The sequence below is a fragment of the Battus philenor genome, unplaced genomic scaffold, assembly GCF_028537555.1.
Source record: "Battus philenor isolate CCGP_79_NKW_IND1 unplaced genomic scaffold, ilBatPhil1.0.hap1 SCAF_2, whole genome shotgun sequence".
Classification (NCBI taxonomy): domain Eukaryota; kingdom Metazoa; phylum Arthropoda; class Insecta; order Lepidoptera; family Papilionidae; genus Battus; species Battus philenor.
In genome coordinates this window covers 10,516,321-10,541,536 of record NW_027181682.1, presented here as the reverse complement: position 1 = coordinate 10,541,536, position 25,216 = coordinate 10,516,321, and the positions used below count along the sequence as shown (strand labels likewise).

The 25,216-nt window shown below is 33.0% G+C and overlaps 3 protein-coding genes across 4 annotated transcripts; 2 read left to right on the top strand and 1 right to left on the bottom strand.

Annotated features, from left to right (window-relative positions):
- Nucleotides 1-3,976: 3,976 nt before the first annotated feature.
- Nucleotides 3,977-14,195, top strand: LOC137922049 (aromatic-L-amino-acid decarboxylase). The gene is made up of 6 exons (XM_068764897.1): nt 3,977-4,110; nt 8,231-8,315; nt 8,749-8,983; nt 10,658-10,907; nt 12,239-12,387; nt 13,448-14,195. The coding sequence occupies exons 2-6, from the start codon at nt 8,236-8,238 to the stop codon at nt 14,162-14,164; spliced, it is 1,431 nt and encodes a 476-aa protein (XP_068620998.1). The 5' UTR covers nt 3,977-4,110; nt 8,231-8,235; the 3' UTR covers nt 14,165-14,195.
- Nucleotides 14,196-19,317: 5,122 nt separating this feature from the next.
- Nucleotides 19,318-22,030, top strand: LOC137922383 (spermine oxidase-like). The gene is made up of 3 exons (XM_068765366.1): nt 19,318-19,341; nt 20,436-20,646; nt 20,728-22,030. The coding sequence occupies exons 2-3, from the start codon at nt 20,468-20,470 to the stop codon at nt 22,028-22,030; spliced, it is 1,482 nt and encodes a 493-aa protein (XP_068621467.1). The 5' UTR covers nt 19,318-19,341; nt 20,436-20,467.
- Nucleotides 22,031-22,237: 207 nt separating this feature from the next.
- On the bottom strand, nt 22,238-23,972 carry LOC137922315 (uncharacterized). 2 transcript variants are annotated; one of them, XM_068765295.1, is made up of 2 exons: nt 23,756-23,972; nt 22,238-23,645 (listed from the first exon to the last, which is right to left on the bottom strand). In XM_068765295.1, exon 2 carries the CDS (start codon nt 23,643-23,645, stop codon nt 22,302-22,304), a length of 1,344 nt encoding a protein of 447 aa, XP_068621396.1. In that variant the 5' UTR covers nt 23,756-23,972; the 3' UTR covers nt 22,238-22,301. The 2 variants fall into 2 exon arrangements, with proteins under 2 accessions (XP_068621396.1, XP_068621397.1); XM_068765296.1 differs by having other exon boundaries at nt 23,778-23,972.
- Between the last annotated feature and the right edge of the window lie 1,244 nt (nt 23,973-25,216).

The following is a 25,216-nucleotide window of genomic DNA, read 5'->3' as shown; positions in this document are numbered from 1 at the left end:
ATCTCTAAAATTTTTTTGATGATAATATATTGTACAAATGAAACACCTAATCTACTTATAGCATTCTATGTATAGCAGTTTTTCGTCGTGCCCCTGCAAGAAAAATGTGAAACTGTTCATACTCATCATCATATCAGATGATATGTCCACTGCAAGGGATAGGTGGGAGACCAAATATCGCCACGATAACCGATCTATCAATACGTGTATCCAACGACTTTCCACGACCTTAACTATGTCTTCGGTCCACCTACTGAGAGGGTTACCCATGCTGCGTTTACCGGCTCATGGTCACCACTCGAGAGTCTTTCGGCTCCAACGGCCGTCGGTTGCACGAGCGATGTGCCCCGACCACAGTCACTTCAAATGAGCAATTCTTCGTGATACGTCGGCGACCTTAGTTCTTCTGTGGATCTCCTCACTTCTGATTCGATCCCGAAGCGAAGTTCCGAGCATGGCTCAGGATAACCCTGAACCTTCTTGTAAGGTCATCACCGGCAACACATATTGGTCAAAGACTGTCTTCAGGCATTGCTGTGTTTTGGTCGAGAACTTGCTATATTTTTAGGAGGCACTAGGCCAATGTCGTTGAAATTGCGGTGGAATGTTAAAGCGTTTTCATAGTTTTGACAAATGCTTTAAATAAGACCGCGGGGTTTTAGCAGGTAAGAATCCTATATAAACCTTTCGTGGTCAAACTAGAATTTTTCCACGAGAAAAAAAGGTTGATTTTAATAAAATACATTAATAAAAATTCCAATGATTTGTTTTTTAGATCATTGATTTCTGTATTTTTACGTGGTTGATATACATACATACGAGTATATAGATATATAGATATATATATATATATATATATATATATATATATATATATATACGACATACATATTAACATTTTCTTGTCGTTACAGTAAAATCTTTCTTTTATTCAGTTATACTGAACATTAGCTTCATTATTTATCTCTTGATACGAGGGTGTATAAAAGTAGGTCTCTATGGAGTCCACTTGTTGCGAATCTCCTCCCTCGTTTCCACGATAACTGCGCCCGCTTCTCCCTAACCCATTCCACTTGGCTGTCAGGCTTTAGTGAAGTTGAAAGCAACGAGAGTGGCATGGGTCGCCTGTAATTACTTCACTTTAGCCTCTGATAGACGGAAATTAAATTCACTGACAACTTTTTTGATGGAGTAAATTTATTTCAATCCGGGAAAGTATCTGTAAAATAAATGTTAGAAAGAAAATGATTATAAAACCGATGCGTTAATTTTTACCATTTATATGATTAATTATATTTATGTAAAAATTCACAGGTTATGTAATACATGTAGTGTTTGTTTCATACTGAACTTGTCCATGCCGGATAATAATGATAAAGTAATAGCACTAAAGTATTTTCTTTTTATTATTTATACATATTTATAATGAGATTTATGTTATAATTTTCATGACGAAATTGTTGTGTATCTTGCTTTATATATATATACATGATAAGGTTACTAATTTTTAGTGAATATAATATTTTTGCAATCTTGCCGGTTTTGAGCTAGAACACATTTTCTCTAGTTAGAACTAATTATACAGAATACGTTTCTTAATAATAGAAAAGCATAGTAATATACTAGAATTTACTACTGACGTATTTGCTTTTCAGACAAAACTAGTCATCACACGAGCTTAAGTTAGAAGCGACAGTAACTTTGACATGTACATTATTAGAATTACGTCTCTTTAATTATTAAATGTATTTATCATGTGCTTGTAAACGCTATATTAATCAACTATTATTAAGGTGGTCCGAATTGTGAAATCATTGTAATCTTTTGTTATATTAAAATATAAAACATTGTTAGGTTCAATTGTTAATTAAAATTATTTTCATAAAAATGGAGTATTAATTTTCTATGGTATAAGTTAGAATTCTGAAGTTTAAATTTTTTCATTGTAACTTTTGTCGTTTATAGGCGAAGTATTTGACCTCTGTCTAGCCTGATGTTAAGCGATGAAAACGTCTACGATGGTATATTGTTGCCTAGAAAAAACCTATTCACTCTTGTCATATAACTTTTTAAACGTAGGTTTTTTTACATATAATGTAATTTATGTCTTTTTATATTTTATGCATTATTAATTTATGCTCTATGGTACTTCCCAGTGTCTATAAATCATAGCTCTAGCGAGATTTTCACGAGAAGTCAGAGTGAAAAGGAATTGATTCAATTCCCCTTGTCTCAGGAGGGTGGGCGGGGAAAACCTCCCCGTACCATATTCTCTCCTAGTGTGTGTTACGGCAGCAGTTCCAGATGTAAAATTAACAGATTTTTTTTTCAAAATTGCTAGAAATAAGATTTAAAAAAAACCGTAAAATTTATAAAACGTGAATTATATAATAATATAGTTTTATGATTTTTTTGCCATAAATCTGAGGAAACAAATAAAGCTTTTCCTTAATAGTGACATGATAGAATAGTACTTTCTTATGTAATATTTTACAATATTTACGCTGATCACACGCTAGTGTAACTAGTCACTATGTGCAGCACTCTAAATCTGGTACACTACCGCTTATGAACTACCGTATGGCAGAACATATTGACGCCGTAGTGAAAACTACCGAATTAAATTCATATGTAGCGAAAGTAAGGTACAACCAATAAATGTAATTAGACAATAAGATGAAAGATTCACGATAAACTTTTTTTAGAAGGGAAATCCAGTTCCTCTGTGGGGGCAACGAAAAGGTTATTCCGGACAGGCCAAAACCCGACGGTTATCTTCGACGCCTTTTGTTAAAACTACGGGAATTTCGAATAATTTTTACGACCTGTAGTTTAAAGGACGGTAGCCTAATGTGTTAACTCATTAGCACAGAGCTGCAGTCGCCCACCCCTTATTATATACAAGCGAAATATGGCTCACGCGCCACCCAGGGCTTGGATATACGAGCTTCGGATCACCTCGTTCATCCATCAACAAGGCTTTATTGTAGAAAAGGTTGGAGAGCACGGTAAAACCCCCATCCCGCATCGTAGACCTAGCCCAATGCTAATCACGGCGTACTCTTTATAATAAATTTAATTTTAAACATATCAGCTAAATATTAAAAATATATTTTTGCAATTAATCGGCTGTTGTAAAATTGTGTATCAAGTTCATCTGTAAGAGACTGTGAGACACAAAAATGAAATGTGTATTCTAAGATAAAATATTGGCTAAAAAACATCTTTTAAAAAAAAATTGACAAGCGTCATATAAAATTCACATTTTTGATTATTCGATATCTATGATAAATTATATACTTAATAAATTTCTGATAGATTGTTAGAAAAGAAAATCGTCAGTGTAATTTTTTATCTGGAAAATTACATCGCGTACTTATTTTTATTTTAACTTAATATAATTTTATAAAAGACCATATAAACCATCACATTAATTATAAAGAAAATATACTCGCATAATAAATGTCAGACTATTTTAAATTCTAGTTTAATATTATACAAATTAGAACGTTCTAAAGCCCGATTTATTCTTTAAAACGGTATATATTTAATATTTTTAAAACATATATATTCTTAAACATGTTGACAAATTGACGATTTATTATTCAAATAATTCGCATACACATAGTCATATCTATACAATAAAATAATAGCAATATAAAACTAAAATGAAAACAACTACAATTTCCATTGCAATGATTTTTTTCTAGTTTACTAGATGTAAAGTTGTTCACCTTACTTATAGGGAAGTATTGTTTATTAGTTCTTATAGTGGTATAACATCACTAAACGAAGCAGGTTAATAAATTTACCTCATGAACTACAGTTCCGCGCGATGTATATCCGTCGCCTTTAATCTTCTAAATGGAGTTTTGGTTCATACTGTGTAGTTACGTTGGTCCTTCACATAATATCGTATAGTACCTACTGGTATATAAAGCTGTGAACTCCGCCGCGGCGAGCGTAGTGCTATCAAGGCAGGGCAACCGGTATCGACGCGATTTTATGCTCTGCACATTATAATATATCAAAACCTTTCTAATAATTTTTAGTGTTCTATCAAATTATTCTGTATTGTATTATATTTTGTGAGCAGTCCCAAGTTTCTTGGTAAGACACATTTTTTTTAACAATGGAAACGTTATAACTTGGTATATTTTCCTCGATTTTCATTTATTTAGTGATTATTTTTTTAAAAAAATGGTTGAACAGAGGCTCGATCGTGAACAAAAATTGTGTTATTATTATCTATCGTCTCACTAGGAACAAGTTTTATTTTTTCGAATATAATTATAATTTTATGTTTTTTTGTTATTCGACCTTGAACAACATTTATCACAGTTTGTCAATTCAATGATCTGTTGAATTAAAAACAGAAATTCACTTTTGACCACAATCAATAGACCCTGACCTCAGTTATCGCGATATGGTATCTGATTGTAGATTTCGTAGCCAGGAACAAAATTTATTGAAAGGTTAGTTAGAAATTGATTCAACATGTTGTTTATGTTAAATTACTTTCCGTTGCCCCTAATAGTATAATAAATGGTATTAAGACTGAACAGAATTTTTCTACAATAAATCTATGCAGTTTCTTTTTCGTGTAAGTTATAGTCAAATCTTAGTCCAGACTCGTTATGTTTAACACCAAAGCCGGTGAAACTGGTACAACCAAATATCTCAAGGTCACAACCGCCAATATTAGTTTTTATACGATTTTTCCACCGCATTGTTTTTCACGGCAGAAGATTAGCTGAACTATCTACTTCTCTTAACTCTTTTAAATAGTGATTAAAATATGTTTTACGTATGTTAATAAATGAAAAAATAATTGTAATCGTAAATTAATTGTATTTGAAATATTTATTTAACAAGTCCAAACCTGTACAATAAAAGAAAGGCTACAATTATTTTAGATGTTTATTTATAAAAACTATTTTATTATTTTATTAAATTTGGTACTTTCCAAAAAATAATTTCAAAGTTTAAAAAAGATTTAAAGATTAATTAGAAATTATTTTAATTAAATAATCTTCCTATAAAAACTAAAACGAATTAAATTCAATAAAGAAAAGTTAAAATATTACAATATTCTTTGAATACTTCAACTAACGTCCTTTATCACTGTGTTTTGTATTATATATTATGGATTTACGATAGATATAGAAAGTACTTGATTGATTCACGCATTTTAAACAAATATTGTACATTAAGTCATTGAATAATGTACAAACGGTAAAGGAAAGCATAATAACTAAACTGAAATCTTAGAAAAATAAATCCTTAACATATGTGACATCTTGTACTCTCACTATTTAAGGATTGTATTCCTGCGTCAAAGTCATACAATTTAATTACGTTATTCTTAAATTGTGCTATTTTTGCCTATATTATAGACACCAAGAGACGTACTATTTTATTTTGTCAGTGGTTTTTGAACCTCTTTTTCTTGAAGTTTTAAAAGGTGTATACAGAAGACCATCAAGTCGACTAATATTTTGACTTTATATTGTTGACATTTAAAGGAAAATACTCTATTTTTTAGTTTTCATTCAAAAAGTTATTATTTGTCAATAAAAGTAATATGAAAATGTATTTATGAATCTTAAGTTAATGGGATATTCAATAAATTATCAATGAAGAATGTCACTAATAATTAGTTTCTTGGTAATGAACAAGGTACGACACGGTTCACTTTGCTAGTTTTACTGTGCGGGAATACCCTAACCCACGAGTCACTGTCACGTGTTTTCCCGTTGTCATTTTTAATAACTTTTGAAAAATTAAAACTATTTCCTTAAAACTTGAACATGTGTAGTCAATAAAAAAATATAATAATTAAAAATATACAAGTAGTTAATATTTTAATACAACAAATGTATTAAAATATTAACTACTTGTATATAATTCATCACGTACAATGGCATTTACTTAATGTATCCATAAAAACAATTTAATTCATAGTTTAACACGCTATTATATTAATTTAGTTATCTTATTAAAGATTGAAAGTGTAATACAATTGAAATTAATGAATTTCAAATTTACGGTGATGAGCACAGAATTCTTTGTAAGAACATTGATCTTAACGCAATCTCGCGTGTTTTGCAGTCACCTTGGCCGTAAAAATTAAATGGATTAAAATACTGAATCGCTCAACCACTTATACAGATTTTTTATTGTGCTCAATAAATACTGAACGTCGAGAAATGTTTACTATTGCAACTTTTATTCATAAGAATTTTAAGACCAGATTTTGAGAAGAGCTAACTATAGTTAAGCATATAAAATACGGGTATAGTAATTAATAACACAAAAATAAAACTACTATCTTTTCTATTAAAACTAATATAAAATTAACATCTGTTATAATAATTTTCTCGAAAAAGAAGTACGTTGGCATTTTTATTAAGATTTTTTCGATTAAACTTAACTTAAATAAATATTGAATTAAACAGGTTTGGATAACGTTTTATTAATTTCTTAATATTTTGCATGTTTGTCATTATCTAATAGATTTTTTTCCATCTAATTAGAAGAGTTATTTATGAATAATCCGTTGTTTTGCATTTGGGTATATAGATATGCGTGCTTGGATAAGAATTATTATTTTTGACTGGAGCACCTAAAATCCCTTGAATTAATTTTAGACGTAAAGTAATATACAACTATTTTATAGTTTATGTTATTGTTTTATACTACTATATAACTTCAAAAATAATTCACACATTTTACTCTATTTTTTCACCTATAGTTTGTTAAAGACGATTCTTAAAATGATTTTTTCTTGATTACAAAGCTAGGTAGCTGCAGGGTCTACTTAACCTCGCACGACTTGACTTCCAAGAGTTATGCAACGACCGCTTGCGCCGCACCGTTCTCTCGGCATTGAACATAGACCAACAATGTCAATTGCACAAAACAAAATAAATTCAACATCGACTATTCGGTACTTCAAAGAAAATAACTTCCTTATTTTCGAAAAGAGTACAGTTTTTAAACAGAACGTTAATAGCAAACTTGTTTCTTCTTCGTTTATTATCATCCAATATAGTACCATCTCTGTTTTTAATTACATTTTAAATTAACTGTAATCGGATACAGGTTGTTAGAAATACGTCATTGAAACAAAATTTCGTCACAAGTATCTGACACATTCACACAATTTTATTTTTGAATTTTCGTTTTTATATTTTTTTTAATGTTTTATTAATTTTATTTAATACTTTAATTTACTATTTCCGATATATATATATATATATCCGATTTTGCCTCTAAAATTAAACCTCCATGTGAATATAGTACAGATGTCACATGTCTTTCGCTCTCTTGATCAGTTATGTAGCGATTTTCTGTCGTTATTTTTATTTACTGTTTCTGAATGAATGATGACGTTTACACAAAGCGTGTTCTTATCCGGCTTTGATAGCGACCTGCGTTTGCAAGACATTTCTTAACCTGTAAACTGACATTGCTCTTTATTGTAATAAATAAAAATAATTTAGATCATCATTTCAGTGCTAAATAAGAAATTAACGCGGTAAAATAAAAGGTGCAATTTTATATTAAATTTCATAATTACAACTTTTTAAGAAAATTTAACTGGTCAAGCATTAAAAATGTTTATTAGCGACACATTTCACAATAGTAAATAAACCTGACCTAAGTTCAATTAAAATCAGTTCTTCCTTGAACATACTAGTTATTTCATTCGGATTGCCATTTTGCTATGGTGATCCTTTTAATATTAGACTTAAAAATTTTTTTATGGCTATTATCGTGCTTAACATGGACCTGATGTATGCTATAAATTAATTGAACCTAGTATCTATTCATATTTTTATCACATAACTAGTCTGCTATAGTTTTACATCATATTTTATATTAATATATCATGTTTTATATAATCGATACCTTAAATTATCAATTACTTTTAGGTCTTGACAATGACGGCGCAAGATATGAAATTGGAATTCGGTTTGTTAATATAGAAAATTTGTTATGTTGTTTTAGTATAACCGTATAGTAGTAGTTGTTTTCGTACTCTTTGTGAGCTTTCACTTATTTGTTTTTGAAGTTACCTCGAACGCTTTTTATTGAAATGTAACGGATTTGTTCTAATTACTTTGTGTTGCAAATCCGTATCTAATTCGTGTAATTGTGTCTAATTTCTCAACGTGTTATGAATTTTTTATACAATTAATTAATTAAATTTGTGTTGTTCTGTCAGAAACGATGGAAGCGGGAGATTTCAAGGATTTCGCTAAAGCGATGACTGACTACATAGCAGAATATTTGGAAAATATAAGAGACAGGTAATTTTAATTTTTTTATATCAAAAGATGCACGCTACGAACCTCTTTTCATTTTTTCAATTAACATTTTAGCAAAAAGTATCCCTAACCTCGTTATGGGATATCGCCTTCTGCTTTAGTATAATGAAATAGAAGGATAGTAGACGTTGACTTGTAAATATAATTTTTATATAAATCCACAATAAAATGCAACTGCTCGATATTTTTATGTCATGCGGGTCGTCGCTTTTGTAGGAGTGACGTCAGGAATGTTTAGTTTCGCGTTTGGGAACATCGAATGTTGAATGGGCGAGAGAATCGCCTCATCGTTTTGTTCATTTCTGAAATAATCAGTAAATCATCAACATTTCAACCACAAATTATTAAAAAATCGTATTAAAGAATAAAATGTGTTTATCTTACAAATTATTTCTCACGTCTTTTTGATTTTCAGGCCTGTTGTACCGCCCGTTAAGCCTGGATATCTTCGGCCTTTGGTGCCGGAACAGGCGCCTGAGAAAGCCGAGCCTTGGACTGCGGTCATGGCTGACATAGAACGCGTAGTAATGTCTGGTGTAACACACTGGCATTCGCCACGCTTCCACGCCTACTTCCCCACTGCTAACTCCTATCCTGCGATTGTAGCTGACATGCTGAGTGGTGCGATTGCCTGCATTGGTTTTACATGGGTAAGTGTTTAGTTGATCAAAATAAATATATGGACCGTTTATTTTGAAAGTGCTGTAAGTCCATTTTTGAGAAAAATGAGCTATCACGTAATTCATGCTTAATTTAATGTAAATTTTTTATATATAACTAGTTCGTGTTTAGTTCCTCAAAAAAATCCCATGTTTTGTACAACTTAAAATCGGTCGGTAAATGTAATTGCATAATCATCGATTATGAAAGTGGTGTAAGTCCAATTGACAGAGGTAGGTGGCATAGCAGATGGATGCCGAACAGTAATTTGTTATTTTTCATTTATTATTTATATTACGTGTGACATTACGTGTCAAGAGTTGCTAATTTAGGTTAGTTACTCTATTTTTTTCAGTCAGTCAGTAAAGTCGGTTTATTTTTCGATAGACAAGATAAATTAAAATTATAAAATATTACTTTTTGGATAAAAATGCTCATGAATGTATTTCATGTGTTTATTATTACTACTTAAATATTCCCAGACAGAAAGAGAGAAAGAAAAAGGGGGCAATAAGCCACGATGTAAACAGGTTTAAATTACATAACGTTTTAATTTTCGAGTTAAATATGCCCCTTTTCTTTACTATATTATAGTATTAATACCTGTATCTTCTTGTCACTTTATTTTATAGTCTTATACCTTATTTTATATCTACTTGTCACTTTATTTTTTTGTGGTTGAGATTAAGAATGTTGTATAAAATCAATATAAATTAAAATTTTATTTACAAATCATTGCCAACGTCAGCACTCTGGGGATTTTTGATCAGAACAAAGAAAACCGTTCATATTGTCGTCATATACTATTGTATTAAGTTCGTAATCGGTTAACAATATTCGTAATAAATAAACCTCTTACTTTTTATTTTACCTAATTCATAAGAATAATTTTCCAAAATGATTTGATAATTTTGTTTCTTACTTTAACCTTCCACTCATTTTAAATAATTGTTTAATGTGGCCTATATCATATACAGCAATAGTTAAATATTTTACTATTCAAAGTTTTTTAGCAACTAAAATCAAGAATTTTATTGTTGTTGTGTTATATATATATATAAATGTTCAGCATGAATGTTATAAAATATTTAATAAATTGATTAAATAAAATTTTAGGAGATTTTATGAGATTCCTTTCGGTATAATATAAATATATATATATATACATATATATATATATATATATATATATATATATATACTAAATAAAATTTATAATTAAATAAATACTAGATAAGTTAGTATGATAATTAAAAAAAACGGATACAATATTCCACAACCGAATGGTATATGTAGTAAATATTTTGGTGATGTACCATGTAGAACGCACGGGAATTTTTATTTAAAGATTTTATAATGACACAGAATTGTTGAATAATTATTAATTTTTATTTCATAGTTGGTAGGTTGGTATGTGTACATCGCAAAGCATATGTATTCCACCAAACTCAGTTATGTTATACCTTACCACGATATAACGACGAATAACTGGTGTTTACATAAATTGTTGTTTGTTAGATTTGTGGTTTTCCGATAAATCTCAAAGTTTGTGTGTATATCGTAATGGGATTCTCACGCGATTTAAATCGTGATATATTTTTTCTTATAGTTCGGACTACATATTTTCTTATTAGTATTATAACTTTTATACATTCTTTTTTCAGATTGCTAGCCCGGCATGCACGGAACTGGAGGTGGTCATGCTTGATTGGCTGGGCCAGATGCTTGGTCTTCCCGATGAATTCCTCGCCCGATCTGGAGGCGAGGCTGGAGGCGTCATCCAAGGAACGGCAAGTGAGGCTACGCTAGTGGCACTCCTCGGTGCGAAGTCTCGCGTCATGCAGAGAGTAAAAGAACAACATCCGGAATGGTCGGACAGCGAAATTCTTTCAAAGCTTGTAGGCTATTGTAACAGTGAGTTGTTTTTTTTAAATTTCTATGTTATTTTTTACCGATAAATATTTTTATTTAGTGCAACCGAATGCGAGCGGCGAGATTACCAGTTACTGTTTCGTCTGTCAACCGTCTATCCTCACAGCGGTGGCAGTCAAGCTCTTTTTCTTTCGCTTTAAATCGCCACATTGCACTAGGTCGCGGTACAACGGTTTCGGTAGAATTAGAGTAGTATTAGAGTAGTATTCAGTTAACTGTTAATATTTTAAATACATAATATTTTTGGAACGTAAACAGAGATAGGGCATTTAAGCCACTTCGCTTTGTCATTCCTTTGCCAATATAAGCGGCGAGATTCGAGATAGACTTTCAAAAAACAATATAAAGGGGGTCAAAATGCTTATGGACGTAAATAATAAAGATAAGCTAGTGTGGTACCTACAGTTAATTGATAAGTCATCACAACACACTCAGACTTAATGTAATTGACTTTGCTAATCAGATGGCCGCTAGGATCGGCAAGTGTAGCGTAAGACGTCCACTCTCGAGGTGCACAGACGACCTTGTTAGTTTCGTTGAAAGACGCTGCATGCTTCCAATCGGTCTTATTGGAAATCTATGGGGGTGACCTACGTCCACCAGTAGATGTCGTACAGCTGCAATAAAGATGAGGACTATGACTTTATCGGTCTTTGTAAAATATAATATTAAGTTCATATAATTTCCCCAAAAGTCATTTACAATCAATTTACATCGAAATTTTTAAAATTTATTTCCTAAAAAAATTATTTTGTCTATTACAAGGCTTTAAAACAGAGATACCCTGACTGTTTTTCACAAAGATAACTCTCAAAGTTTTGCGGTTTCTCGTGGCTCCTTCAATGTGTATTGCTAACTTATTTGCAAAACACGACAAAAATGTGAAGTTTAGATCTAACTATAGAAATTGGCATTGTGGCTGAAATTGAGAATTAATAGTTTGCAAACACATAGACAGCAATTCGTATTTCGTTCCTTTCCCGACACGTTGTACTGGATATGCAAAACGCAAGTTATTACAATAAACAGTAGCTGAGATTCTTAAAATATTCTCTTCCTGCATTAATAGGGGAAGTAAAACATTTTTTCTTAACTATCGAACATAAAGCAAAAGATGATAAATTTTCCCAGACGAATTCTTACGAATTTTGAACCCACATGTTTTGTTACTCCAACAGGTCTCGGTCGAATCTCTCGTTGATCCCTGGGGGCCCACTGGCACCACTTTGGGAACTAAGGATTAAAATAATAAATAGAATCGACCAATCAATGTTCAAGAGATGCGCTCATTGTCTATTTTACTATGCTTACAGAACAAGCACATTCGTCCGTCGAAAGAGCCGGACTTTTAGGAGGTGTACAATTGCGATCTTTGAAGCCTGATGACAAGCATCGTCTGCGGGGTGACGTTTTGCAAGAAGCTATAGAAGAAGACATTAAAAAAGGCCTTATTCCATTTTATGTAAGTATTGCAATCCATTCATCATTATACCTTCCCCAAAGACCGCCATGATAATCGGCTTTGCGCTACCCGCATCGGACAATCTCTCGTTACCTTAAATATATCGTTGGCCGCCCTGTTGAGCTACCCATGCCGCTCTACCGATTCGTGGTCCCTCGAGAATCTTTCGGCCCCAACGACCTTCAAAGAATTGATCACAATAAATGAAATAAAATATTATAACCGACGATTATAATACCGCAATGTTTTTGAATAAATCTGCTTGAAATAAGAAGACCTACATGAAATTTGTCTATATTGCCAAAACTTAACTGATTGCCTTCGAAAACAGCGTGTCCCTGCTATCCTATATATTTAATACTAATATAGAAACTTTTTAATGTATACCATAAAGTTACACTATAGCTTTGTCCATAATTAAAGAACGGTGCAAACTTTTCTGGGTTATTCTTCTTCGTAACGTTTTTTCCAACTCATGACGGTGTTTAGCTTCCTACTCTTTTTCCTGCACTACCCATTATCCTGAATTTTGCCGTCTGCGAGACCTCTGTTTTCCATGTCCTTATGATATCTAATCACCGCAGTTTCGATTTACATCGGCGTCGTTAACCATCCGGTTTTAGGATCCGGAATTCCCCTGACAGGCAAAGCTGTAACAGCCTTACAAAGGTTGTTGCTATCAACACAATCATCAAACCCCACCATATAAAGACGGAAACTTAACTAACCCAGGAAAGGTTGCACTTATAACTTGCAGTTATATTTTGATTAACAAACATCTGACTTGTAAGACGTTGTTTTACTAATTTTAATGGAAAATATTTGCTAACAGTTTAATTTTACTCATTAGTATTTACAGATCGGTACTTGAACTATTCGTTCGTGATAAAATTGGGACGTCTTTGTTATCATTGCATAATGCACATATGACATTATCGATTGAACTTTTATTTATATTGGTATTTCATCCATGAGTTTTTAATATCTAATAGACCTTTCGACCTCATGTAATCAATTGTGAACGTCTTATAAAATATTTTTAACGGTATAATTTTTTTAGGTTGTTGCTACACTAGGAACTACATCCTCGTGTACATTTGATGTTTTGGATGAAATTGGAGACGTTTGCCTTGCCCGTGATGTCTGGCTACACATAGACGCTGCCTACGCTGGATCTGCCTTTATCTGTCCAGAATATCGTTATCTCATGAAAGGCATAGAAAAAGCAGATTCTTTTAATTTCAATCCGCATAAGTGGTTGCTAGTCAATTTTGATTGTTCAGCCATGTGGCTTAAACAACCTCGCTGGATCGTCGACGCTTTTAACGTGGATCCATTGTATCTCAAGCATGATCAACAAGGATCTGCCCCTGACTATCGCCATTGGCAAATTCCACTAGGACGCCGATTCAGAGCTTTGAAATTATGGTTTGTCTTGCGACTATATGGTGTGGAAAACCTCCAAAAACACATCCGGAAGCATATTGCGCTGGCTCATCTCTTTGAAAGGCTATGCCTATCTGATGCAAGATTCGAAATAGTTGAAGAAGTCACAATGGGTCTCGTTTGCTTTAGATTGAAAGGACCCAACGAGATTAACGAAGAGTTACTGAAGCGTATCAACGGCCGTGGAAAAATTCATCTAGTTCCTTCCAAGATCGATGATGTCTATTTCCTTAGATTAGCTATTTGTTCTCGTTTTTCAGAAGAAAGCGATATTCACCTTTCGTGGGATGAAGTCAAAATTTCTGCCGATGAAGTACTTGCTAAAAAGTAAAGTAATCCATTTTCAATACACGCACAAGTAGACTAAACTAAGTACTAAGTAGAAAATACTGTTCCGTTACTATATCAATTTATCTTTAGACTATTCGGAAGCGATATAGTGCTTGTGTATATTACAATATAAACAATCTTATATATGAATACATTTTACCCATGTACCTTTTTTACTTATATTTTTAAACAATTTATTTTTATGTATGTTTCAAGTAGTTTTTCATTAATTTTTATTAATCAGTAACAAATTACTTATGTATTGAACATATTCTAAATGCATTTTTAAAAGCATAATATTCAGAGTCCGTTGAAAGATGAACATCACTATTCTAACTCTCAAGAGTATTTGTAGAGAGTATTTTTAATTTATACGCTTTTTGTAAACGTATAAATTAAAAATTCCGCTACTAAAATGCTACATCACTTCATCGCAGATTATCTATTGTATTTTAGTCTTACAAGAGACAATAATTTATTTTTTTATTTTTAGGATTATAAATTTAAACTTTTTCTCTTCTTGTTATTATTTTATTAACATTATTAATAAACGTCCATGTCATAATTGAAACAGTATTTATTACTTTAATGTTGTAGTACAAAAAATGTTGTGTAGGTAATATTTAAAATGTTTTATTGCTAACCAATCGCAGTCAATAACAATATCGTACAAAATGGAAGATATTGTCTGATTTTAAGCATTGTCTGTAGTATTAAATGTCATTCTTGCTGTGATGTATTACATTATATTTATTGTTACTGTAATTGAAAATAAAATAAATTAAACAAGAAAAATTAAGTTTTATTTTAAATAAAAATCCTTTATTACGAAATGGTAAAAGACAACAAAAGTTTTCAAATAGGTATCATTCAAGATCGTTCAAGGAAATACAATTGATAACAAAAATATTTCTTTGAATAATCGACACAAAAGTATAAATTGTTCACATGACCTTACTGTGTAACGTTTGACCGTAGAAATTAATCATACTCCTATAATATGTAGTTAAAAACTTAACGACGTTTTTTCTCAACATTACACAGAAAGAAAACACTTGTAAATCTACAACGGGGACAACGGAAGAATTTGATCAGATTATTTCTGGTAAAATCTCCAAATAGAACGCCCCATAACCTAAATCGAATTACGGGGAGAGTTTTAGAAAATTGAGAAAACAAAAACTAATACAAACAAGACTGGACTTTTTACAAAAGCAATCATATCATCACATACATTCCTCTTTTATCTATGTAATATTTGTTGAAATTTTTGAAATTTAATATTTGAAAGTTACACGGTAATAATTTTTGTGAAGAGAAACGGTTCTATGTATTTTAAATATTAGGCACTATCCTATAATACAGCACATAACAATACCGACCGTCGGTTTTCCTCGCGAATTCGTATTCGATATAAGGATAGGATAAACATCGCCCGGAGAACCACTATTGTCCACACCTTGGACCACCAAATAACATCTGCGGTACGCTTAATATTTTTACTTAATATTTCATCCTCGAAATATACATATTACTCATTGAATATAAACTTATCCTAGCGGGGACGTAGACGGGCTGTGTCTGCCTTACTCCGACGGAAATATTTACAATGTTCTTTCTTTGTTATTATATGACACGGCTTTAGTATCTCTGTGTCGGGCAGTCCACTGTTTTGTCTCGGGAGCGATAAGTCACTTACTTCTTGGCCTATTCATTAAACGAAGGCACCGAACCTGAAGTAGACTAATTAAGCACAAGCCCATGCTTACAGGTTCAAACAGAGCCACTTGAAAAAGTAGATGTACTACTTCAAAGTCACAAGATAATGACGAGAGTCGGTTCAATGTCCCGTGGCCTGCAAAATGATAAATAGCACGAACAGGTATAAATGACCATGATTATTTGTGAAAACGATTTGCTACATATGATCGCAATGTTTACGAGTACGTAATTCTTAGATCATTTCAAGGTCTATGTCTTTAACATGTGTGATGTGCACGACAATAGTGGCATAATATAAATATTATGTAGAAGCGCGCCCACAAAAGTCAACAGCCGTTATTGCAGAAAATAGCTTTGTCACCATAAGTTTTTCATATGTTTTACATTTTAAAAGCTGATAATCCCAAAATTTTAGCAGCAAACATAAAGATGTTTAAATAGGTTTTCTATCCTGATATAAAACAACGGCGCGCGAAGTAAATCGCATAGCTGTTAATCAAAACGGAATGCTTGTATTTACAGAATTACATTGATATTTATATACCTGAAGGATTAATATCACTAAAGGATTCCTTCAGTATGATCATATGATATACCTTAAGAGTCATTAAGGCGTTACTTGATCTTTTTGAAAGCGAGTCGCATGACAAATACATCGATTGTTCTCTCTTCATTCAAGCGTGCCGACGATCAAGACTCGCGGGTTAACAATTGTGCCTTTATAATAATATACGTAGCTACGAGTGTTACAGCTACAAAACTATTTAACAAATTAATATAACTACGCATAGAGGTAGCCCAGTTAATACTGGCTGTGACTTACAATCGTAAAACGCGAATTCAATCCCCAATCTGCTATAAGAGTATTATATAACATCGCCACTGCTGATTTATGAAGGAAAACAACACGAAAATCACCCGGGTCTTAAAGCTCTGGAATGGATACCACTAATCGGTAAGCGCAGCATCGGATGAGCACACATAAGAAGACCAGATGATAGGACCTTGTTAAGGTCCACGTAAGATGCTAGCCGCTATCAATCGGTCCTATTGGAAGTCTTTGGGGGTGGTCTAAGTCCAATAATGGGCGTCTTAAGGACTAAATGATGCGGATGATAAGAAATAACAAATGTCAGTGGTTCTACAGAATTCGAAGTCTAACAGTTTTGTTAGGGGAATAATATTGTTTGTATATGTTAATACGAAGAATAGATGTCTAAAAGTAGTTCAGGCAGAAAGAATCAGAATGCATTCGATTAATTAACTATCCAAACTCCACCCGCGTACCGTGAAAGTCACCTATACTAACGCCCACACAACATAGTCTTCAAATCTCGTTTATGTATATTGAAAAAATAGTGCATCAAATGTATATGGAATTCTATAAAATGTCTCTTGCGGTTCGTGTAATATAGATGAATAATACGTAATATAGATGGTATCTTTCATTGATAATATAGATGCATCTTTGTTTAAATCACTTATTAAGTATATAGTAAATTTCGATTATATTTGTTTTATTACATATCAATAACAGATATCCGAATAACGGTTGCTCGAATAGTTATGCTAAAATTAAACACCGCATTCGGCCGATCTTCAGTCCGACTTGACTCTTGTACCGCATACGTCACGCGTCTATTACGTTCGTGTCTATTACAAATCCGCTAACAAAATATACACGTTTCCTATCCGTTGTCATATAATTTTATTTATTTAATTCAACCGAGAGAAACTAAAGTAATAAACCACAACGACACAGAAACCGACTGAAAGTGACATTACTTTTATGATATCTGATGATAGCACCGGGGGGCCCGGCATAAACCAATTTTTCTCGTAGGTGTCGTACATGGGTATAGAGGGATCAGTTTCCAAGGATGGGTAGCAGCGTCTTCTGCGTACCATAATATAGATAGCAAATAGTGCATCAAAGTCCGAGCAAATATTGCTAGCGTCACCTGTTATGATTAGCCGACTGAACGGGGCCTCAAGATAGATTCACTTAGGCGTATCCGTGAGCACTGAAGGCCCTTTTGTAATAGATTCAGTTATCGCCTACTGTGCTGATCCTATCATTTCTTGCAATGTTAAAATTAGGGAATTTCGGATCCGTCTTGCATAGTTTAGGAAATGTTTCTTGCACCAGAAGCACATTAACGTCATGATCGCAGACGAATTGTGTTAATTCATCTCGTTGATCGGTCATTCCGTTCGCATTGTAGAACGTTATGGCCAATGTCCTGGCTTTGACCTTGCCGCTGTTCCCATCGCGAGCGATAATCGAAAGGTTAGTGTCTGTAAACTGGAAGCGATCACAGAATTGTACGATGCACATTAAATCTAAACATTAAACTATAAAGATCGCTGTTGATGAAGTCAACTCTCCTTCCAACATCTGTCCATATCCAGAACCCTGAAAAATTACAGTTAGAATTTTAACATCGCTTCGAATGTCTGGGGAGAGCTGTGATGAAGTGGACAAATATTAATAAGATTCGTGAGGACTGTCTTCACGGTTGGCACGAAGTTTTTTAAGGGACCAAATAAAACTCTGAATTGACTCTCAAGCTAAAGAGAAAAAAAAGAAGTAGGAGAGGAGCGGTATGATTTTTGTCATCTAGTAATGCGTCCAGCTATAGGTGACTCAATAGGCCTATCTCAAATTTTCTGACTCGCCACTTGCGTAAAATTAACTTTGCAACAAGGCGCCAGGAGAACGAAATTAGAAGTGAGCTTCTGAGGGCAAATAAAAAAAGAAAAAAAAAGGGCGACCGGTTTTGAGACGCAACAGACATGGAATATGAGAGTAGTAGTGTTGTTCTTCAAAAAAGGTGATAATACCTAGCTGAAGAATGACAAAATTGTCTCATTTCCGAGCCATGTCTACAAGTTGTTCTCGAGTATCATTACGCATCGGTTTGATTACTCTCAGCCTCCCGAACAAGTCGCTTTCCCTAAGAACTTCAACATCATAGTATCAATGAACTCTTTACGCTAATATTATTTACTTACTTTATTCTTTTGTAATAAATATTACAATACTATGGTATGATACTTCATACAATAAAAAAATATGTTTCGGTCGAGTACCTTTAAATGTCAATGTTACTTAAGCAGATTTAACACAAATAATAAATATAAGAATGCTTGATAGTTTTTTTTTTAATATCATACAATATCACTATATTTAATATGATGAGAAACAAATTTAAAATGATTAACACCAAATTTAATTGCTATTTATAATCATTTCCGTTTTATAACCAGTTAAGGAACCATTCGTTTTTATGCTTAAGACATACATTATCATATATATCGTTAAATTATACACGGTAGGACGCGGTACATACATGTACTTGAGTGTTTTAAAGTAATACTTTTATTTAAATCGTGAACTGATAAGATAAGCAGTACACCCCGACATCATGATATGGTGACACGCACTACGCTAAGGTATATGATGTTTGCATTCGCAATCTTGAAGCTCATTATGATGATCATAATGAGTTTCAAGATTGCTAGTTTTAAGAGTAGAGAACCTTTGGAGTAGAGAGAAGTTCCATGTAGTAAACGATATGAAAGACTTGTCCATAGTAAACCGCATTACTGCTCTTTACGGAACGCTATTACAATAAAACCTACATACAATCACCCAATTATCAACCGCACGGCGCTTCGAGTGCCGCAACTAGTTGAATAAATAGCCATGTAATTCTGACAATGCAAGTATTGTCTAGAACAAATATTATATATGCTGGACTTGTAAAGGTCTTTTTAATGTACTCAGTGATGTAATCGCCTATAGAATACCTGAAAGCTGGACACTGCAATCCTTGCACATTACTATTTAAAGATGTAAGCGGTATTTGGCGCTTATTTTTTCTTATAGGTCAAAATATAAATATAGGAAAGATTATCAAAGTATTATCAGATTATCAACACACGATGAATATTGTTCATTGTGATCACTTTCAATGTGTTTTAGGAACCAGAATAGTTATTGTTTAAAAATCAATACAATAGATGGATATAATGCAAATTCTCATTTCAATCACATGTATTTTTTGTTGAGAGTATACAAAACTGCTGCACGAATTTTAATATCTTTGAGAGATTAATGATAAAAACAGCTTCTTTTTTCCTCCAGATATGCCTCTGTTCACTGCTACATGAGATTAATGTTAAACTACTTTTTTTTGTTTATCTCAATTTTTGTTAGTTTTTCTTCGATGCCATAGCTCCAAGGTGATGTGAATGTTTCGGTACTTGTGTTTCACTTGTAGCACTGTTCTTAAAGAAAATCTAAAAGCGACTGTAGTTATATTGTCTGTTGCCCGTGCTGGCGTTCAAGAAATATTTAATATTAAAAAAGAGGATATTTATCAATGTATTACGTCAACATGTCTTTTTAATAAAAATATCTTCCGAAATCGATAGTGTAGTTAAAATGTATTAGTGCTAAATTAGAGGAAAATATATCACCATGAAATTATCACGTATGAAGTTTTTATGGACGAAAAAAAATGATACCTCATTAATTACTTTAGAGAAGTGGAAGGTTATTGTTACGACGCGCCGAATGAGCAGTGCTGTTACTACAGGACAAGAACAATGTATAATCGACTCGTGTAGCATAAAGCCTAACATTCGTGAACCACGTGTTATCATCATCGGCGCAGGCATAGCGGGTTTATCAGCAGCGCATCGATTAACTCAGTGCGGCATTTGTAATTTTAACGTATTGGAGGCTAAAGAAAGGTAAAAAAGTGGTTATTTATCTAACAGACTTGCTTTATTTTAAACCTTTTCTCCAATTTTTAATATTTTTCTATCTTTCAGGCCAGGTGGACGTATCCATTCATGTTGGCTTGGAGATTCAATTATAGAATTAGGTGCAGAGTGGATTCATGGTGCATGTTTGCCGAATTCTGTCTACACCCTGGCGTCGCAAGATCGACTGTTACAAGCGCCCTTACCACGTCTAGATAACTCCCGCGGTTTGTTTTGCACCAGCGAAGGACGTGCAGTTGATTTACCTGTAACCATTACCGCTTATCATACATTTAGACAAATAGAACAGCAGGCTGCAAATCTATTTCGATTGGGCGGCGAAAAGATGCATGGGACCCTGCTTAATTTTTTCGGTCTACGTATACAGCAGGAGCTTTATAACTTTCCTGAGGATCAAAGATACGATGCTGCTCGAGTTATGTTTGGCTTGACAAATATTTTGCGCAATAGATGCGGTGATGATTTATCCCTAGTGAGTGCCGATACTTACGGCAGTTATATAGAATTACCCGGGGGAAGCGTGCGTGTTCCACTTGGGTACGTTGGTGTCTTGGCGCCACTATTGCGAAGCCTACCAGATAACAGTGTGAAGTATAACAAAGCTGTAAATATTATACGCTGGGGTCATGGTCAAGCTGGTACTGGGCGAGCATTAGTAAAATGTTGCGACGGCGAAGAAATCACATGTGATTATGTAATAATTACTATTTCGCTTGGATGTCTTAAATGTCAGGCAGATAAATTATTTGCTCCTCCTCTCCCTTCATGCAAATTGGATGCGATATGCAATTTAGGATTTGGGCTCAGTGATAAAGTTTTTCTTGAATACCGAGAACCGTTTTGGGTGTGCCATGAGGGTAACTTGAAACTGGCTTGGTCTGCCGAAGAATTACAAAGCCGAAGCGATTGGACAGGTGGTGTTTGTTCAGTAGACGAGTTACCTGGCAGTAAACATGTAATGTGTGCTTGGATTTCTGGACAGGAGGCGGCTGTAATGGAGTCGAAGGCTGATACTGATGTCGCTGAAGGGCTTACGAAACTACTGCGCCGTTTTACTGGAAATCCGTGTCTCCCTTACCCTTATATGATGCTGCGTTCACGTTGGGCGTCAGACCCGCATTTTTGCGGAGCGTATTCTTATATGAGCTGTTGTTCAATGGTAAGCCATCAGTGCGAATTAGGTAGTCCAGTGCCTGGCCCTTGCGACCCACAGCCTCCTATATTACTGTTTGCTGGCGAGGCTACTGTGCCCGGATATTTTGCAACAGTTCATGGCGCCAGGCTGAGTGGTATACGTGAAGCTGAACGTATTGTCTTATTAACTAAAAAGTTAAATGGACCTCCACAATAACTTACTTGGTTAAAGTTTTTGTAGCTTATCTTAATAAGCAAATGAAGATATTCTGTATTGTATATTAGTATTCTTTTATATATATTTTTTCTCTTTTAAAAATGATGTGTTAAAATTTTAATTTAAATAAAGGAGACTTTTTTAAAAAATATTTTATTTTATAATAAATATCCAGAAATTAATAAATAAAGTACATAGCTTGTAACAATTTAATACATACCTGTTAACTTTTTTTAAACTTAATAATTACTGTATATATATCACCAATGTCCTATGAACAAAATTTTAAGCCTCTCACAAAACTGCCATAGTTATCAGAACATGAAAATATGTCTTCGAATTCTAAGTATATTCTGTTATTAGTGTATGCAGTATCCCTGCATTGAATTCCATATGCAAATGAATTTAAGCAATCATCAATCTGCCAATGGAAACATATTTTATACCAGCTATCCTTTTTTATAAAACATGGCTCCTTAAATTCAATGTCAATGTTTGAATCATAATCAACTTTATCAGTATATTTAAAATGTGTAATGACAGTGTTGTCAGACTCCGATATCAATGAAATAGAAATATTTTCATAGTATTCTTTAGGTATATTACGGCAATAGTCCAAAACTGGTGTCATCCTAGTAGGTATATTAAGATAATTAAAAAATATCGACTTGTTAACTTTTAATTTACAATGAATATAGTTATGGTTTGTGTCTATAATTGCGGGAGTAGCTGATCGTACAGGGCTGCGATGACACAAATACCACTGCAACTTTAAAGGATTTCTGGGAATTGTTAGGGTGTTGATTGTTTCAAAATTACTACTGCTTAAAATTACAGGCTCATTAAGAAACTGTTTGATATTAGCAGACTCTTGCGGCAGAAGTAAATTGTGAGCACTTGAAATTATTTCATCAACAGCATTTTCAGAGAGGACTAAAAATCTTAATGATTTAAATAAACCATGTTTGTTTACTATTTCTCGTCTACTCTGAAAATCTGTAGGAATGTTGTTTACTTCACAATAATTAGTTGTCCATTCAAATGTGAAATTTATAAGTTCTTTTTCTGATATATTCATATCATTGCTTGTAAGAATTTTCTGTAGGCAAAAACTTGAAATATTTTTCTTGTGTTCTCTAAGAAGATAAGATGCATGTTTACAGAACAACTGAATTGAAGATGATAGTAGTTGCTTATCTTGCATATAATCTGGGTAGTTTAAAACTGTTATTACATTATCTATGTTTACATTTAACTGGACATACTTGATACATACTTCTGAGAGGGGATCTAATAAATATTTTCTTGAAACATACAACAGTTCAAAGGCTTCTTCTATTGTTGTAATGTCAACTTTGTCTGTGTATATATAATTTAACATTTGTTGAAATATGTCTGGTTCAATATCAGTTATAATAACGTCATTATTTGAGGAAAGAGGTCCATAAAACATTGCTTCAAACACTGGACTGCTAATTCCAAGTATTAATTTATGTGCCTTGAATTTCTTATCACACACAAAAAAAGTGCAATCACTCCACTCATACGAAACCAAAAGTTTGTTGATGCGATCATAAAGGCTATTATTTTTTAGATCTCCCATTTTGTAACCCATCTGTAACAAAAAACTAATGTAAGAGCCCAAACGTTTCTAGGACATAATATATACAAGAATGTGTTAATGTTTTAAATTTATTCTAATTATGACTATTATAACGGTTTTACCTGTTCTGATTCTAAAGCTAACCTTGAACTTGGATCGTGTCCTATGACCGAACTTCGAAACACTGATGGTATAATGAATCTTTGACTTAATTATATCGTATGGTACGAGATATTATAAAAAAAGTATTTTTAATGTAATTATTAGGTATCCGTTCGACAACACTAACACAGTATAATTAATAATGTATGTATACCGCGAAACGTAACACCACACAACTGTTTGCAAACAAAAATAAGCTAATGTTTCGAATAAACTTAAGTACCAACATTAAAATTCAAAATAATAGTCTGTGGTATTTTTAATCGGTTGTCTCTGCAATTAACAAATTTTGGAGCAATGACTAAAAGTAAGTATTAATAAGTAATAAAATAATTCACCCAATCTACTGCAATCAACCATAACCATTAAGAAAGCCTGGAGATTATTTTATTAAATTATTTTGACCAATAACAAATGTATTGTATACATAATATGCTAATTTAATATTAGTAAGGATCTATAATTTAATATATATATATTAAAATTCTAGGTGAACATTAACTGTAAAAAGATAAACCTGATTTGAGGAGTCAATTTTCGCTACTGCGAATTACACAATAGATTCAAGCGCAAATGCACTGGAGCACCCGAGTACAAAGGTAAAAAAAAATTATTTCGACATAAGACTTCGATCGGCACTTTGACTCTGCCTTATTATACACTCCAGTCCGTTAATTGTACTCAGCTCTGATTCAAAGAAAGCAACATTACCACTTTATGGACGACGACAAATGTCACCCAATATTTCTAGAACTCCCCAAAAAAGTAGTGCAATAGGTATATTGTACTACTTTTTTGTTTTTTCCATGCTAATAGAAAAGAATAAGACTCAGTAGTAGGTCAAAAAGGGTCGAACAAGATCAGGTTTAATAAATAAGAAAATATCATAAACTAGCTATAATTGTAAAGAAATAAAACTAAAAATAATTGAATCAAAACTGCGATGATGTAATAAAGTGTGGAGGAACGAAGATGGGGGAGGGAATGTATGCCCAGGAAAGTGAAATATAAGAATGAAATGAAAAAAAAAACAATAAAAAAACATTAATCGTTGGGTCCATCACCTGAAACAATCCCTTTCACAAAAAGATACCTTATTTACGTTAATACCACCATAATCCGAACACGGATGAAAAATTTCTCTATTACCTTAGTCGGCTAATAAGGGCCGTACATCTGATACAATCACGATCGTTGCAGATTTTCTCAGATCAATTATAGAAACTGGTTATAGTTTTTCTGGGTCTCTTTTCATCAGTGGTAACGTTTTTCAGAGTGGTAGTAATGATAGCCCATATCTAGCAACCGATTAAGCAGTGGTTTGAATTTCTGTCATCCTAGAATTGAAATGTTCAATGGTCCCTGCGCCCGATTATCAGTCTTGGATCAGCTCGTAATTTTATGTATCTTGCTCTCGGTGT

Coding starts and splice junctions, on each gene's coding strand:
- LOC137922049 (XM_068764897.1), top strand. CDS start 8,236: ATGGAAGCGGGAGATTTCAAGGATTTCGCTAAAGCGATGACTGACTAC. Junction 8,316..8,748: donor TTGGAAAATATAAGAGACAG/GTAATTTTAATT, acceptor TTTGATTTTCAG/GCCTGTTGTACCGCCCGTTA. Junction 8,984..10,657: donor CCTGCATTGGTTTTACATGG/GTAAGTGTTTAG, acceptor TTCTTTTTTCAG/ATTGCTAGCCCGGCATGCAC.
- LOC137922315 (XM_068765295.1), bottom strand. CDS start 23,645: ATGGGTTACAAAATGGGAGATCTAAAAAATAATAGCCTTTATGATCGC.
- LOC137922383 (XM_068765366.1), top strand. CDS start 20,468: ATGAGCAGTGCTGTTACTACAGGACAAGAACAATGTATAATCGACTCG. Junction 20,647..20,727: donor GTATTGGAGGCTAAAGAAAG/GTAAAAAAGTGG, acceptor TCTATCTTTCAG/GCCAGGTGGACGTATCCATT.